Genomic DNA, 18,659 nt, shown 5'->3' with positions numbered 1-18,659 from the left:
ACACTCCTAAGCCATCTAGTTATTACCAATCATGGTTCTCATCTTTCTTAAGTTGTTAGGTCCCAATAGCATTCTCTCTATCAAGTAAATCCTAAGTCTTCAAGATTTCCTTCACAATGTAAACAAGTAAAGTCCCTTTCCAAGTAGGGATGCTAGTTCGGTGCACTTTAATCCTAATTAATGCAAATTATTTAAAGCCTGCAAGATTGATAGATGGAGGAAGTTGCCCAGTGTCAAACGTGTCAAATTCACATGTCTCAGACTGGGATTGAGTAGGAAGAGTAAATGTGAAAGAGACTTCACTGGTGAAATCTCTTCCTCCCTGCTTCTCAATGGTGGAGGAAATTTCACTGCACTTTTCAATTAATAAGACGATTTTCAGCCGACTCTAATTCAGAACATATGTGTATCTGCAACGCTTGAGCCTCCGGTCTTTGTCCTCTCTACTGTATTATTGAACATTTACACCTTTCATGCAACTCCTTTCATCATCAGTGTAAGGATGTGTTGTAAATTCCATGAATAGAATCCCCCTCTAAGGTCCAATCCTTTATTGTTCACCCAGTTAGACAGTCCCCAGCTTTGTGGCGAGGAATCTTGGAGTTAAGATGGACTTGGGCCAGACCATGGTACATTAGATAAGAGCAGCGTATCAATCCTATTTTTTCAGCTTTAACTCCGTATCAATCATTTAATATTCTTCCCTTTGCCCCATACCATTTTTATGAACAGCAAAATGTCATCTCTCCTTGGCTGTTGCAGTGAGATCTGCGTGAGTTCTTCCAAAGACTGAAATTGTAATGAAACTTGGGCTCTGATTACTAAGTTAGCCAGTAAACATGACGGAAAGGGTTAAGCTTGTTATGCCATTAAGGGCAGTCATGATTAGATTCTGGGTTGGTAACATGTGAATAAGCAATGCAGAAAGTTTGTTTCAGCATGTGGTTCCATAAATCAAGAGACATCTTTGAGTATTACTGAGAAATATGCAGTATTACTTGTTGTCTCCCTGTATTTACAGGTCATCTCTTGGCAGCACTAGAGATGTTTTCATATGGTGGGGACTTTTTCTCTCCAACACAAATATCATCCTGTTGGAGCATGACGGTTGGTCATAGTCATCAAGTCACCCCAGCACTGCCCTCCTTGTCTACTGAAATCACAATCATAAGGCTGTATGACTGTCTGTCAGGCACAACCGTTCTCTTTTCCCTAAGGATTCAATTATTTCAGACCAAGACGCACTATTAAGTCACTCATCAATCTGCTATTGTTTATCATGAATACTAAACATACTCGTCTAGACAGATCACTAACAGAATAAATCAGAAAAAAGATATTGTGTGGACAGAAAATCATTTAAAAGATATTGAGGATTAAATTATAGAGAAGCTAAGTGCAAATAGGTAAGTATGGTTTTACCATTCTTAACTCCACATCTAGATACCTTGGAGATATTATATGTATATTGTCAAGGTACATATATGTGGAGTTATAGTAAAACGTTGCTTACCTATAGAAACTTACCTTCACAATATGTGTGCCCTTGATATTCTTGACACAATATTTTGTTCCACAACTTTTTTGTTTCCGATATTCTGTCTAAACACCAGTCTAGACTGGGAGTAGTTTTCCATCTAAGTTGCGTCACTCTGGAATTCCCTTTCGAAACCAATGAGGAAGCACTTTTATCAAAAATGTTATTAAGCCATAACAGATAAGCAGAGGGACGTGCATTGCTGCCTGCAGCATGCAAAAGTACAACATACAAATAAAAATATAATAAAAATACACCACCGTCCTATTTTATGTGCCCTATTTAGTTTCATTGCTCTAATGAGGTTTTCATGCATCTCTCCATGGTGTGCACTCTTAATATCGACCTAATAAAACTGATTGGACACAATATCAAGGACAAAATATAGTAAAAGATACCAACAAGCAAGTAAGTCATAGCACATGCTTCATTGGTTCTCATTGGTAGTAGATCTGGAACACCTAAACAGGCTTCTATAAGAGTGAAAGGATAGAGGCAAAGTTTGAGGAAAATACAAGGCAAAGTACCTGCATTTATAGCACGTTTGTATTATGTTTTTTGTTATGTCTATTTGTTTAATGTGAGTTTTGCCCAACAAAACTACATTCATTGATGAATTGCAAAAAGTTTCCTACCCCTACTACCTCACTTAAGAAAAGTAATTGTGTGTTACCAGTACTTTGTCCCGACTCCATATGGTCTCGACAAGGACCATGAAGAAATGCAAGGTGTAAATTGACTAAAACTTTAGTGTTCTGCTCACAAATTGTCCAGTTTGTTCGGATTGATAATATGTGGTTGCTGAATGTTATTTCCATCTTCTCAAGGAATGATCCCTGTAATCCAATGCACTTTAAAAAAACGTCTCTTTATGCCTTGTTTGGGACAGGTTGTCCAGAATGCAGACTGAAAGAAAATACATACATCTCAAGGCTAGTCGGAGTTCCGGTGTTTCAGTGCATGGGATGCTGTTTCTCAAGAGCCTATCCCACTCCAATGAGATCAAAGAAGACCATGCTGGTTCCAAAGAACATTACATCTGAAGCCACATGTTGTGTAGCAAAGACATTTACAAGGGTAAGGAGAAGCCACAGAGCTCTTTGTGCACAGTGTGATCCTGAGACAGATTCCATTATTGTGAAAGACACATACAGGCTTATACTCAAAAGCGCACAATCTCGCGGTGTAGGTGTGCACTCAGTAAACACTGACACCAGCAGGTGTGGTGTTTGCTGGGTGCGTAATTACCTCACCATTTTGTATTTTCCCCGCATGAAATGAGACATAACATTTGCTTTCAGAATTTGTCCCCCCCAATCGGTGCATGTTTTGCCCCTTTGCAAATTGTGTCAGATGTTTTCACGCACCATATGCTGGGCAATATTTCAGATATGCAGGAATGACAGAAAAAATGCAACACCACTTAAGCGCAAACACAGTTTGGTGGCACATTATGAGGATGCCCATATTATGTGAATATAAACAACAAAACAGATGCCAGTACTGAGCAACAATCACCAACATTTTCTCTTACCTATATGAATAAAACATATAGATGCATATAGGAGATTAATTCATAAATGTTTGTTTATTATTTTCAAACTCATTTGGACCGTAGTTCATGAAAGAACATTTTAAATACATGTGTACAAAAAGACAAATCTATAAAAAAATGAAAAAATCCTACATACACCACACTCAACTTAAATAAGACACCACCAATCTCTCTTAACCTCTCACTCACTTACACTTTCTACCACACGTGTAATACATTCTCGCATTCAGCATTCACACAACAACAAGACCAGTTTCACTTCACCTGGTGTTCACACAAACAATAAATCCCACCTCAGAAATACTGAGTCCAAAAAACTCATAAACTAACATGTAGGAATAGTTCTAATTACACAGTCCTCCATACATGAACATCATAAATTATTATAATGGAAAATTAATCAATATCCGTAACTTCTTTTTGACAGGGACAAAAACACAAGGTCGACGCGTTTCAAACCAGACCCTTTGTCCGGTTCTCATCAGGACCAATAAGTATTCTTGCTTTTAATGTAGCCACTTAGTGGATTCAGTGGTGGAGATTAGTTGTGCACATCCAACAACGGCATAAATAAGCTTGATGATCAGTTACCAACATAAAAGGCTTTCCGTACAGGAATACATGGAAACATTCACAAGGCCATACCACAGCTAAACTTTATTTTTCAGGTAGTGAATAAGCACGGTCAGTTGAAGACAGACTTCTACTTGCAAATGCCACAATATGCCAGCGAGCATCTGGGTGTCTGTTGTGCTGTGCAAATATAGCGCCTAACCAGACTGAGCAAGCATCAACAACCACTTCTGTATGAATCTTCAGATTGAAGTATGAAATTTCACTAGCATTCTCAATACCTTGTTTGATTTCCTTAAAACTTTTCTCACATTCATGTGACCAATGAAATTAAACATTATTTTGTGTTAAATCTCTCAATGGAGCACTTACAGTGAACAATTCGTATTTATTTCTGGAATAGTATCTGACTATGCTATAAATGAATGCACCATAGAAACATCTTTTAGTGGATCAGCATTTGACCGCACTTGTACTTTAGCAGGATCAGGTGTCATACCCCATCACAAAAGATATGGCCAAAGAATTTCAGCTTTGTCCTATGGAACTCCATGTGTCTGCATTAAAAGTCAAACTTGCATCAGCAAGTAAATGACATACATGTGTGGCAACTTCATCATACTCTCTTTGTGTAGCTCTGAAAATCAATATGTAATCTCTATAATTGAGTGAATTCATGAAAGGCTGTACAATATGTTGAATGATGTCTTGAAAATGTTCTGCATCCAATGACACACCAAAATGTAGTCTTTTGTATTGAAACAGACTACCATGTAGAAAAGGTTGTAATGCACCTGCAATTTTATTCAAGTTCCAACTGATGATAACTTTTATTCAAATGAAGGCTAGAGAAGACCTTCGCACCATTTAATTGTATTACCATGTTAGCAATGTATGGACATGGATGTCATTCTTCTTCAAATACTTTGTTTGCCTGGTGCATGCCATCTCATATCCGTACAGCTCCTTCACTGTCATTTTTGGGCACTACCACTATGGGAGAAACCCATGGCATTGGAACAATAGAATACTCAATTATATCATGCTTAAGTAATGATTCAAGTTCTTTTTCAACAACTTCTTATAAATTAAAAGCAATTCTTTTCCTGTTTTTGAGCAACACTATGAATATCTTCATTAATATACAACTTTACTTTCATAGCTTTAAGCTTTCCTAAACCATGAAACAACAAATGCAATTGACTTACTATTTCATGGCGAGCATCCATGTTGTAGTTTACTGTAATCAGTCCCATATCAGCAGCTGTGCTAAAACTGAGTAGACAGTCAGTTGACGCTGTGCCTTGAAGCACATGGATGGCTGCTTTTACATACGTTTTCTTGTATTTCATCGTCGCTACGAATGAACCTTGACTTTTTCAGGGTGGTAATGGATTGTGTACACTTTGGATTTCGATGGCTTAAGTTGAGGTAATGGAGACAATTCATCATATTTCTCCTCAGGCATAATGTTTATTGATGCACCACTTTAGATAATGAAAAGTATAAAACAACCAATTATTCTCAGTGTAATCTTCTAACAAGTTTTTAATGACTTTGGTGCTTTGGGATGTTGACTTCTCTTTGACTGATATTTTTCTTCAAATGCAGTCATTCCAACATGCTTACGCTTTTTTGAGGTAAATATCAACATGGCACAACCATCTTCTTCAATTTCACTTGATACCGATATAGAAGAACTGTTTGATGATGATTTAGATGACGATCGACTTCTTTCAGTGTTGATTTGTCTTAACTGATGTCACCGCTTGGCCTGTGGGTGTGTGTCAAATGTTGCTTCGGGAACATTCTGGCGGTTATTTTTAATTCACTCCGTGATACACTTACTTTTCCCTTTACTTTGCAAACTGTCAAAAAAGTGTTCTCCTTCCAACAGGCTTTAAATATCAGTCTAATGGAGGAACATTTACCTTGGTGTGGAAACGAGAATCCATCTACAACAGGACTTCTTTTTGCGTGTAGACATCACTACATGTCCTTCAGTCTTGTGTTTTGGCTTACTTTTCATACTCATGACTGACTCATTCTGGGCACCTCCAGCCTCCATGTCCACAGCTTGTCTATCAGAATGCTCTTCAGCTCCGGCAGACATCAACACTCTCTCTAGATTAATAGTTTCTCTCAAAATTTACCATCTGAATGAATCTGACAAGCATCCATCAATAACTCTAAGACGTATAGCTTCTTCATCATTAAGTTAATTGAACTTACAGTGTTTGATGAGTGTGTCAAGTCTTCCCACAAATTAATCAATGGTTTCACCAATTTTCTGTCATTCCTGACTGAAAATGTATCTTTTGTAATCAACATTGGGCACCAGTCTCCTTAAGAACAAAATGTAATCTTAAAATGTCTCTATCTAAACAATCCATCTATTGCCAGTATTTTGCTTTTTAACGGTATCGAAAGGTGGTGGTGGATTCAGGAACACAGCAGCGCTGTGGACCAGTGTGGAAGTTGATGACACTGCTAAGTTGTGAATCACTGTGAATTGTTTTATGCAAACCATCTGTGAGGCCTTGCGACATGCCGGCCTCTTGAGCATTGTTAATGATAACTGGAAATGTGACTTTCTTCTTGCTCTCCATCGGAAAAAACAACCTTTCACTATTTCAGACACTTTGGGGCTCATTAGGATGGCGGTTTTCCCGCATCCTCCGGGCCGGCGGAAGCCACCGCCGGCCTGGAGGATGCGGGAAATCCGCCGGGGAGGCACAAAAGACCCACCGCCAAATTAGGATGGCGGTGGGTCTCAAAATCAATCCGCAGCTTTTCCGCCACGGTCGCCTTCCGACCGCGGCGGAAAAGCTCTAACATGGCTGGCGGTGTCTATCAGACACCGCCAGCCATATTAGGATGGCGGAAAACAGATGCCTTTCCACGGCGGATTCTCCGCCGTGGAAAGGCATACAGTGATTTCTTTGGGGGCCCATTGCGGGCCCCCAGGGTGATTGTGTGGGTGGGGGGTGCACATGGGGGGTACCTATGGTACCCCCCTGCATTTGCGTGCACGAAGCGGCAGGCACCGCACGGTGCCTGCCGCTTTGTGCATGCAAATGCTAAGCATGCATATTTAACCTTGCGGCAGGTGCTGCTTCAAGCAGCACCCGCTGCAATGTTAAATATTGAGGATGTGACCACCAGGCTGGCGGTCACATCCTACTTGCACTGGAGGGACCGCCACGGCCCCTGCGGACGGTCCCTCCTCCTCTAGAGTGGCGGACGGACGCAAGTCCGTCCGCCATCCTAATGAGCCCCTTTGTTTGGTTCCCACTCTTCTCTGGCTTACAGCTTCACTCTGACACCCTCAATAGTTTTAGTGACATGCCGCTTCAGGTATATATAGCTCTGTAAGCCCACCCTGGGCACTTCTACTTGAGTCACTTCCCCAAGTGCAGTGGTATGATGACTCTTTAATGAGTTTGGTAAGTCAATTATCTTTTTTTTTTAAATGTCAATTGAAAAATGTCAATTTGCACTTTCTGACACCCAAGTGATCTCCGCCTTGCAGTGCTTCTGTTCACAGCGTTATTTTCAATTTTTGAGTACCATGACTGCTCTTGGAAAACCTGGTTGCATCCGCCTTCAGCATTAACACTCCGAATAATGTATGATTTTATCTTGTGTGGCAGCACAGTACCTGGCCTGTGGCCTGACCAGCTGGTTTTCAGCCAAAGGTGTGTAGATTCTCTTCACTGCTTTTGTTATCTTCAACTGTGCTTTAACTTCACATGCATTAGGTATCGATTCTGTACTCGGAGAATGGAGCAGTTTGCTTTGACCATGGCATAATCTCTGGGACAGCACTGTCGATAATCGGGTTACTTAGCTACTATCTCATCACCAGTTCTAGCATCCTCCCCAGCCTGAGTACCCACCAATGACTAGTCCACACATGGAGCTTAGTATTACACATCTTTAGTCCTCTGCGTGCAACTGTGGACTCAACAATCTAAACCAGCCTTCATTGCATTCCGCTCTAACACTTACGTCACAGCTCTATGTACTCAATCAGGAGCCAAAAGGGTTCCTTCATTGCTAACCCGCAAGACACTACTGCAGGCAGCTATAATGATAGTGGTCCCTAAGGTAACTGAATAAATTTAGTACAACATAGACTAAATAGTTCTATATTGGTGTCCAGCCGGACAGTTTAATTGCATTTAATAAAAAATCGTATCAAAATTTCGGTAAAAAGATATAAGTGGGACACCAGCCGGTGCCCGACTCAACAACCTTCAACAAGGAAAAAACATACAACATAAATTGTGTAGGCAAAACAAAAGGCAGTCTGGTTTGTATAAAATATATACAGACTATACATACACTACACATATGCACACACAATTACTAATAGAATAGTGACAATGTCACTATTCTATTAGTAATTGTGTGTGCATATGTGTAGTGTATGTATAGTCTGTATATATTTTATACAAACCAGACTGCCTTTTGTTTTGCCTACACAATTTATGTTGTATGTTTTTTCCTTGTTGAAGGTTGTTGAGTCGGGCACCGGCTGGTGTCCCACTTATATCTTTTTACCGAAATTTTGATACGATTTTTTATTAAATGCAATTAAACTGTCCGGCTGGACACCAATATAGAACTATTTAGTCTATGTTGTACTAAATTTATTCAGTTACCTTAGGGACCATTGTCTCTGTAAAAAAAGTATTACCCATAGGTCCCTAACAATTGCGCCTTGGGTTCCCTTGTGTTGTAAAATATATAGCTATAATGATAGTGGCACTGGCGGTATGGATCATGTCTTTCTTGGCACTGGGAGAGGTAGCAATCTGACAATGAGCCAGAGAGCACATAATCCTAAACCAGGAAACCCATACACCTGGAAAGAGAAAACACTCTGGGGCAGATTTATGATAACTGACGCATCCCCAGGGATGCGCCAGTTATATTGCGCCGCTGCTCCGCCACCCATGGTGCGCCGCATTTACACTGCGGCGCACCATGGGGCAAAAACGGCACAGATGCGTGACGCATCTGTGCCGTAAAGGTGGCGCATTGCTGGAGTTGCGCCGCAAGCGCGACGCAGCTCCAGCAAGGCTCTGGGGTGCCCCATCTTTACAATGCTGCGTCAAGACCTACGCCTGCTTCAAGCAGGCACAGGGTTTTGACGCAGCATTGGCCTGAAAGTGACTGAGTGAAATCTTATAGATTTCAGTCAGCCACTTTTGCGAGGCGCACCTGCCCCGGAACGCCCACCCTGCGCCGGAACGCCCACAAGTGGCGCAGGGCTTTACAACGTGACGCATCTGCCTAGATGCGTCACATTGTAAATGGGTCATAGGGATGCGCCACGTTTACGCCGCAGTTGCGTGACGCAAACGTGGCGCATTCCCAACATAAATCTGCCCCTAAATACGTGATTGAATGTCTGGTGGATTGGTACTGTGTCACAAATCTGATGGATAGCTTGTTTGCTTTATTGCAAGTGCTTTAGAATATAATGGGTTATGCGTCACTTTTGTGACAGTGTACATGTCTAAATCAGGTCCTAACACAGGTTTACAGAACACACTGAGACAGTAACAGGGAATACTTTGTTACTGAGACAAGGAGAGCTTTGCTTTGGAACAGGTAGAAACATACACTCCCCCTTCATGTAGGTGCTCCTGATTTGCTCAGGCCATTTCTCTTCTTCTTTTCGTATTCATTTTGGCTACAATTTAGTAGAGTAATTATTTTTGCTCAGCAGTCGGAGACTGCTGACTCACTTTCTCTTGCACTGGCTGTACGTTCCTTATTTCTCACTTACATTTTTTGCCTTTTGTTAATTTGTTCGCATCCGGTCCTCTCTTTATTTATTTTTAGATGGCTCTCCAGAGACTGTGTTCTGTGAGTAATTCACGCGACCAATTTTGACCAAGTCACTCCCTGTCCTTTACTAAATTTTAAATCCTGGTCATCCCTATTTCATATTTCCTGTTCTTGCTGCTTCTTATTCCTTTTCTGTCCTGATGATGACCCACGAGCCACCCTGGGTCAAAACAATGTGGCACTTTAGTGTAAGAGGACAATACATATAAGCTGAATTGGAGTCTGACTGTTGAAGACCCATTACCACCAGGTCCCTCCGTCCTCGACACCTTCATACTTACAAGTGGAGATAACCATCTCCCGACAGAAAAAAAAACCAAGAGGAATGCTGGGACACTAATACTGCCCCTCCCCCCGGGAGTACATAAGCAGTACTTACCCAGCAGCCCTCCTGTTCTTTTTTTCTGTCTGTCGACAGTTTGGATGGTGTGCTGGTGCTGCTCCTGCTGGGCTTGAGTGGCGGTGCTTCTCTTCTTCCCCCCCGCCCGGCTGCCTGGCTGTGCGGGCGTGGGATCCCTGGACTGCCTCCTGGCCTGCCGGGCTTGCTGGGAGTCGGTCTTCTTGGAGCCGGTGTTCTGCTGTGCACTTCGTGCTCCTGCCGGTCCTTCGCGGCTGGGGCTGGAGTTCCCGGGAAGTTGCTTCCGGGTCACGGGCTCGCCTTACCGAGCTTGGCCGGGGAGGCGTGCCTCGCTGGATGGGCTCCTGCTGTTCCTGGCTGTGGGGTTGGTGGAGTGGGGGCCTTGTTCCTGGGGTTGGCCCCCGCTCTAGCTGAGTCCCGCTTGCGGGGTTTCTCTTTACTTCTGGCATGCGTCAGCTGCAATGCAGTGTTCAAGTCTCGGCTATGGAGCTGGGCGTGCTGTTTCTGGGCGGATCATTTCCCCCTGTTCTTTGCAATGTATTGTAATTCTGTGTTTTTGTCCCGCTGGTACCGCAGTTGGTGTTGTAATTTGCTGGTTACCTGCGAGGGTGGAGCTCGGCATGCAAGAGACTCCAGGACTGCCGCTTTGCAATCCCCGTGTTGCCTCGTGTCAGTTTTATTTTTGGTCATCAGCCCGGTACTGTGCCTCTGAGGCCCCCGCCCTGCTCTCAGGCTGCCTGGGTTTCGGGGCTGGCTCTGCTCACCAAGAGCTTTTGCTCGATGTTACGTGTTGTAGCTGAGGATCTCGCTGGACAAGGGTTCGTGTCTGCTGCTGCTGTCAGGGTACCTTCGGTGGCACTTTTCATGTGTTGACGCCTGCTTTATGTACATTTGCGTAAATGTGAAGCCTGCAATGGCAGCTTTTGTGGGGTGTCATCTGGGCGCTGGTTTGCCCCTCAGTTGGTGGCACGGCCGGAACTTTGGTTCCTTCACCTCTGTGGTTGGGGCCGTTATTCCTGCATTTTGGGTCCCCGGCTTCGGGCTCGGGGACAAGCTCTCTCGGGCGCCCAGTTTCTTGGGTCCTCTGTCTTCTGTCTGCACTCTCTTCCTGTACTGTCAGGTTGTGTCCCGTGCATTTTCCTTTCCCGCTTGAGCTGTGGGTGCTGTTGGACCCTCCGCCCTCCGCGGGCCCCCTGCTACATCCTGGACGATGGGGCTGTGTTTTTGGGGGCTTCTGAGTATATTGTGCTGGTTTCGGTACTCTGGGGCCCGTTTGGTGCATGCCTCTGGGGACCCTGTGAGGCTCGGTCCATTTTTTGCCCTGGCCTTTCCACGCTCGGCCGGTTGGGTTTCGAAGGGTTGGCATCTTGGGTTGCCTGCTGAGTGTATGTGTGGCAGGATGTCTCGGCGCTGAGGTGCCGTGTTCCCTTACATGTCTTTTTTATGTGCATTCTTGATGGAGTGTGCTCCTGAGTTCTCTGTGGCAGCTCGGAGATGGTGGTGGCGTCCGCTTGCGCCATTCTCTGGTAGCGATGTTTTTTTTCCCTGTGCCGGTGGGGGCCTTGTTGTGCTGTTGGCCCCCGCTCTGGCTGTTTTGCCCCCTTTCTTCTTCTGAGTGTCTCGGTTTACTGCTTGTGCCGGTCCTGGGAGTGGTGGCTGGCTGTCCTTCTGGCTGTGCCATGTTCCGGCGTCATGGTCTTCTTGGTGTGCCGTGGTTTGTGCCGGGGTCTCCTAAATTGGGGTGCGTGCGTTAGGCACTGTGCTTCGTCCCCTCTTCTTTTTGGGTTGCCCTGCTGCTGCCGCGCTGCTTGCTTCCTGTGTGTGCTCAGTGGCGGGTGCTTCTGTGTGCTTCTGGTGCTCAGTCGCACTGGTGTTATCTGGTGCCCCCCACGCGGTGCGTGCGTGTCTGGTGGGTGCTGGTCGGTCGGGCGCTGTGGTTCCTGTGCTCCTCTTTTGGTCTGCGGGGCACGTTCCAGTTCCTGGCCTGCTGCCTTGCCGCCTGCCCGCCCCGGCTCTTGTCTGTTCCCTGGGGGCTTCTCGCTTTGGTTCCCTTCTCCGGGGGTGCCCCTGCTCTTGGCCACTCGGGCTTGGGGGTTTTACCCTCCGGGGTTGGCGTGCGTTCCTGTCTCATCTGTGGGGGCTGGTTCCTTTTCGCTGGCTCTGCCTTTTTGCTTGCTCCTGGGGTTCTCTCTGTGTTTGTTGGGATCTCCCTGCCTGCTTGCTTGTGCCTTGCCCTCTGCTGATCTTCGGTTTGTGTCGCTTCTCACTTATTCGGCGATGACCTTCTCCGTGGGTGGCCTTGTCTCCGCTGCGGTCTGGCTGTGGTGGCCTTGCTCCGGTTGTGTGCCCTGGTTCCTCGCCTCTGCTTCCTGGCTTCTGTGAGGTTGGTCGGCGTTTGGGCTGCGCCTGGTTCCTGTCCTTGGTTGCTTGCCAGGTGTCGTGCAGAGGGGGCTCTCTGGGGTGCTTTTGTCCCCTCTGCCTGCGCTTGGGTGGCTTGTACTGCCTTGGATGCGGCTGTTCTGTTCTGTTCCGCCCTGCCTGCTCCTGTTCTCTTCTGTTCCCTGCGGGTTTGCTGAGTCTGGCCTGGTTGGTGCCTGGTTGGGCGATGGTTTGGGTCTTCCTGGTGCTGTGAGCTTCCCTTTGCTGCGGCCTAGGGCTTCTGGTGTTGTCCCGGGGCCGTCTGTGTGCTTGGACTGGATGCTTCTGCTCTGGCTCTCCCCGTTCTTGCCTTTGGCTTGCTTCTGGGGTTTCCTGGCCGACCCTCCTGTTTCTGCCGTGGTGCCTGCCTGGTTTGTTCCTGGCGGGGCCTCCTGGCTGCTTCCGTGTCCTGTCGTGCCACCTGTTCTCCGGAGTGGTGTGCTGTCCCCTTGCTCTGCTGTCTGCTCGGTGGTTGTGCCTGGTCGGGCCGGGTTGGTGCCTGCCTGGCCTCCTGGGGCTGCTGGATGCTGTTGGCTTCTTGGTCCTTCTGCTCTCGGGGTGTTTGCTCCCTGGGTTGTTCTGGTCTCGTCTGGTTCCATTGGTGGGTACCTGGCTGAGTTTTCGGCTGGGGCGTGCCGCTCCTGTGTGTGAGGCTCATTTTTGGGCTCGGCTTCCTTGCTGGTCTCCCTTCGGGTCCTGGCGGGGTGTTCTGCTTTTGGGCTGCTTCCGGGTGGTTCCTTTTGGGCCTTCTCCTGCTGGTGGTTCTCTTCCCGGGCTTGTTTTCCCGCTGTTGTGGGCCTGTGTGGGGTTCTGTGGCTCCGGTTCTGCCGGCTTCTTGCTGTCATCAGGCTGTGCCTCCTGGGTTTTCGGGCTGTGCTGTCTTTTTCGGCCTGCTCTGGGGGTTTGTTGCTGGACGTTTCCGGGTTCTTCCTGGTTCTGTGGTCCTGGCTCGCTTTTTCCTCCCTTGCTTCCCCAGGCTTTGTTCCCGGTATGGGTCTGTTTGGGTGCCCCGCCCCCCTCCCTCTCTGGTTGGGGTGCGGTTCGGTGGTGCTCTTGCCTCTGCGGGTCCCTCCCTCCTGGCAGCGGGTTGTCTGTGGTTTTCCTGCTGCTTGGTCCTCTGCTCTCCTTCTGGGGTTTGCTTGGGTCTGCCCGTGGTCGGGTTGCTTGGTTCTGGTCCTGGCTTCCCGGTTCTGTTGGCGTTTTGTTGCCCTGTTTTTTGCTGTTTGCTTGGCTCCTCTCTGGTGTTGCTGGGTTTGGGCCTCGTGGTTGTGGTCTGGGTGCTCTGCTCCCTGGGCTTTTCTTTTCCGCTGCTCCTGCCCTTGCTGCTTGTCTGGCCTGGGTGTGGGGTTCCTGGGCGGTCCTGTGCCGTGTGGGCGCCTTCTTTGTGCTGCCCTTTTGTTCGTTGGGCGGCTACTGGGGTTTCCCGGTTGCTCTGTGCTCCCCTCCTGCCTAGTGTTCCTTCCCTTTGGGGTTGGGGTTTTCTGGGCTTCTGGTCGGTTTCTCTGTTCCCGGCCGGGTTGTGTTTTCTTTGTGGCTGGTTTCCGGTCTTGTTGGCCTCTCCTTGTTTGGTGGGCTTTCGGCTGGGTTCTGGGGTTCTTCCCCGTCCTTGTCTTTTGGGTCGGGTTCTCGATCCTGTTCGGCTCCTGGGTGCTTGTTGCTTCCTGGGCCTCCTCGGCGGGGTTACCTCCTCGGGTCTCTTGGGCTCGGGTCCTTTATTTTTGGGAGTTTGGCCGTGTTTCTGGCCTTTGCTTCTCCTTCCTTTTTGGGCTGGGTGCTTGTGCCTGCGCTCTTCTGGCCGTTTCTTTCTTTGGCTTTCTTCCTGGTGTGTCTGCCTGGCCCTCTGTGCCTTCCTGCTGGTTCTGGCCTTGGCGGTCTTCTCCAGTGGGTTGTTTTGGCTGGTCTTGGTGTCCTGGTCCGGGTACCGGTTGCCGGTTTCTCGGGTTGGTCGCCTCCTTTCTTGGTGCCCTGGCCTTTTTTCTTTGTCTCTGGTCCTTGTCCCTGCTGTCCTGGGTCGCGGGCCGGCTGTTTCCTGCGGTCTTCCTTCCTCCTTCTCGGTGCTCCCTTGGGTGGCTGCTTTGTTGTGGTTTCCTGGGTGTGCTTGTGCGTGCGGAAGGCCGGGTTTTCTGCTTTGGTATTCTCCACTTGTAAGTATGAAGGTGTCGAGGACGGAGGGACCTGGTGGTAATGTCCTATTACTTACCGGTAATCTTCATTACTCCGGGTCCCGTAGTCCTCGACACCTTCATACGCCCCTCCCTCCCTCCCGGGCGGCCGGCCTTCCTGTCTGGGCTTGTTAGTACAGGAGGGCTGCTGGGTAAGTACTGCTTATGTACTCCCGGGGGGAGGGGCAGTATTAGTGTCCCAGCATTCCTCTTGTTTTTTTTTTCTGTCGGGAGATGGTTATCTCCACTTGTAAGTATGAAGGTGTCGAGGACTACGGGACCCGGAGTAATGAAGATTACCGGTAAGTAATAGGACATTCTTGTAGAAACGTATTGAGTCTGTATTTTTTATATTTTTGCATTGCTGCCATGACTTCTACACACCATACACGGACATAAGGTCTCTCACAGTGTGATCACTTGAGCACAGAGCACTGCACACGTATCTTTGGAAGCTGTGATACTGTATGGAATTAATACAAATATATATTTTGTAAACTGACCAGGTTTTGCTTTAATTGCGTTCTTTGTGTCACTTTTACCGTTTTGATATTTGAAAACCTTTGCTGGTTCTTGTCAACTCTATGGCCAATCTGGAACCATTGTTTGTCCTACTGTCCATACGCCCTTGGTTCCTGGTGGATTTTGGGCAGCCCCTGATTTTGGTAGTTATTGTAACTCAGACACCCACTGAGACAGACAAGGCACGTACACTGAAACAGACAATGTCATATGTTTTAACAGGGAATATGCTTTTACAAAAAATCTGTTTATTAGTTTCCTTGTATCTAAGTGAGAAAACATGCATAATAATATTACAATAAAGAACATAGGCAAGTTGCATAATCTACTTTGTTTGGCCTTAGGTGACACACCTTAATCAGTATACATATCAATTACGTCTGTTGAGGACCAGTCAATTAGCAACAACACCGAGGCCAGCTACCAAAATGCATAATAGTCTGACCAGAGTGCATTAACTACCAAACTTGATGGCTCTTAAGACAATCTGTATAAGGAGATAGGTACAAGTATAGTTCTACCGTAGGATCCTTTTGTAGCGACAGTCTGTGGCCCAGGCTATCCTGACCTATCAAGCATTGTCTGAGTGGGGCCAACGTAACTTGTGGTCGGGCTTGTTGGGGGTTGTAGGTCCGCAAATCCTCTGGCATCTCCCCACCAATCGCAGTGTCTTTGTGCAAGCAGGAAATATACTTACAATGGAATATGAGGACACTTAGAGGGTCCCCGCCATCCTCTCGGTATTCGGGACCGCCTGCCATAAGGGCGGGGGTCCCGTGGGGGGTATTAGGATGTGCCCGCCTCAGTGGCGGGCACATCCTGCATTTTTAGCATTGTGGCGGGTGGTGCTTTCTGCACCGCCCGCCACAATGCTAAAAATGCATTTCAGCATTTGCATTTACAAAGCGGCAGGCACCGCGCGGTGCCTGCCGCTTTGTAAATGCAAATGAAGGGGGGTACCACAGGTACCCCCCGTGTGCACCCCCCACCTATGCTTCACTCTGGGGGCCCGCAGAGTGAAGACCGCATGCCGTTCCATGGCGGCATCGGCGCCGCGGAAAGGCACCTAAATACAACAATCATAATATGGCTGGCTGTGTCTGATAGACACCGCCACCATATTATTTCTTTTCCGCCCCGGCCACAAGGCGACCGGGGCGGAAAAGCGGCGGACAGTCTTTCCGTCCGCCGAGGTCCTCCCTGCCATACTAATGGCGGGGGGGAAAACGAGTGTGGATGTCGGGCGGATTGCCCCTGCCAGGCTGGCGGTGCCTACCGCCAGCCTGGCGGGGGCAATCCACCCGACATCCTTATAGGCCCCATAGTGAGGCATTAAATGCACTAACATTGGGGCAGGGAACACACTCATATTGAACCAGGGAGGTATGAGCAATGGGGCAGAAATATAAGTGTAATGTGCACATCCAGACATCATTATTGTGAAACAAACACAGACACCATAATCACTGGACCAGGGTTACACTGATACAGTGAAAAGGAGCAAATGTAGAAAACTTGCAGTTAGTGAAATACAGAGACATACTTTGGGACAAGGGAGATGTAGACTGGAACAGTGGGACTCCTAACTTTTGAAAGGGAGTACCCTTACATTTAGACTGAGGATACTGTAATGCCAGGACATACAGACACCTAAACTGGGACAGGGGTTAACCCATAAACTGTGACAGACATTACAATGATAATAGTACAGGCAGTGGTGGCCGGCTATAATGGCAGGTGCAAGGGTGGGTGGGACAGAGATATGCACACATTTACTCACACCCATGCATTGACACACTCCCACACACACCCCTTACACATACATGCACTGTGCTTAATTTGAGCCGGTGGTTTACGGTGCTCAGCACCGGCACTTAATTGGTTTCTGGTGCTCCGCACCGACACTTAATTGTCAACATCGCACTTAGGACAGTCTGCTCATTCAATTTAGAGATGACCAGAACAACGGTTGTTTATGAATACAATATACATTAAAATGTACTAATACCTGCCTCCCCAGCCATTCCTTTAGATTTGGGGACCAGGAATAATCTAAACTGTCCCACTTGAAGGTGAGAGAGATGGTTAGTAGTTGTTTTGGTAGTGATGATAGGGGCGATTGGTGGTGCAAGCTGCAGTGGCCTCCTGGTCAGTTCCCTGGCACTTATTATTTTACTACTTAAGCACTTCATGCACGCATGCACCAAACATTCAAAAACATAAAAAATACCTGTCCTGCAACTCCCGGAGAAGAAAGCCTCGGAGGTCCCAGCCATTGAGCGGAGGCAGCAATCCCTCACTCGTCACAGTCGTATGGGGTCAGTGAGACTGTTGACTCCACCTCACTCTGTGACGAGGTGTCACTAATTGACATTCAGCCCATAGCACTTCAGGGCTAAAAAATAAAACTCCCAGGTCCGAGTAAATCAGTGATGCAGCCCCTTGTCATGAGGGGGAGGGCCTTGACGCACCTCTGCTACACTGAGGAGGTCACACGAACAGGAGCTGTGAAATCCTCTGCCTGGCAAAGTTCAGCTCAAGCAGCCAGAAGCCTCCACATTTAGTGCATGTCTAGCTCCTGGCTGCTTGACCTGAATAAAAAGAGTGTCTGTCCGGCTGACCTTTACTCAGCCTCACAGACACTCTTCTTCTCTGAAAAAGTTGAGGGGGTGTGGCCCTTTAGTGTGTATGGACAGTGACATGGGCGTCCGCAGAAATGTTTCCAGGGGGAGGCAACATTTTAACTTCATCCCCATCCTCCGACATGATTGAGCACAAGTATTAAATACATTTTAAAAAAACGAATAAGATAAAGAGCTTAAAAAAATCAAAGAAACCCATAGGGGGAAGAGAACAATCTTGTGAGGCGCCACAGCAGACGACCTGGCAACTACAATAACACAGAGGGAAAAACTAAAAATAGCCAGAAAAAAAACAAAAAAATTCTAAATCAGGTTGATGTGGTTCTAGAGCATGGGTAGTCACAAACTTTCTCTCAGGGGCCACATTTACAGTGTGGTTTGTGGCCGAGGGCTGCACCGGTGGGGGCGGGGTCAGTGGGGGAAGGGGTGGGGCTAAAGCAACAAAAAAATCTATGACCACGAGGTTGAACACATGCCCCTGCAGCAGACGCCTTCGTCCACAGAGCCACCAGACCCGGCATACACATCTATCTATCTATCTATCTATCTATCTATCTATCTATCTATCTATCTATCTATCTATCTATCTATCTATCTATCTATCTATCTATCTATCTATCTATCTATCTATCTATCTATCTATCTATCTATCTATCTATCTATCTATCTATCTATCTATCTATCTATCTATCTATCTATCTATCTGTCTATCTGTCTATCTGTCTATCTGTCTATCTGTCTATCTATCTATCTCTCTCTCTCTCTCTCTCTCCCTCCCTGTCTCCCTCCCCCTCCCCCTCTCCCTCCCCTCCCTCTATCTCTGTCTCCCACCCTCTCTCTCTCTCCCTCTCTCTATCTCTGTCTCCCTCCCTCTCCCTCTGTCTCCCTACCTCTGTCTGTCGCCCTCTGTCTGTCTCTCTACCTCTGCCTGTCTCCCTACCTCTGTCTCTCTGTTTCCCTCCCTCTGTCTCTCTCTCTCTCTGTCTCCCTCGCTCTCTCTCTCTCTCTCTCTCTCTCTCTCTGTCTCCCT

General features: G+C 47.1%; 1 protein-coding gene across 1 annotated transcript in view; it reads left to right on the top strand.

Annotated features, from left to right (window-relative positions):
* CGA (glycoprotein hormones, alpha polypeptide) overlaps window positions 1-18,659 on the top strand; it is a 66,446-nt gene that overhangs the window by 41,996 nt on the left and 5,791 nt on the right. The window contains exon 3 of the mRNA XM_078646826.1: window positions 2,427-2,614. Coding sequence (XP_078502952.1) covers window positions 2,427-2,614 — 188 coding nt within the window. The remainder of the gene's footprint in view (window positions 1-2,426; window positions 2,615-18,659) is intronic.

Source organism: Lissotriton helveticus, chromosome 6 (assembly GCF_964261635.1).
Source record: "Lissotriton helveticus chromosome 6, aLisHel1.1, whole genome shotgun sequence".
NCBI lineage: Eukaryota > Metazoa > Chordata > Amphibia > Caudata > Salamandridae > Lissotriton > Lissotriton helveticus.
The sequence above is the reverse complement of the archived record's forward strand: the minus strand, read 5'-3'. Positions and strand labels throughout refer to the sequence as shown.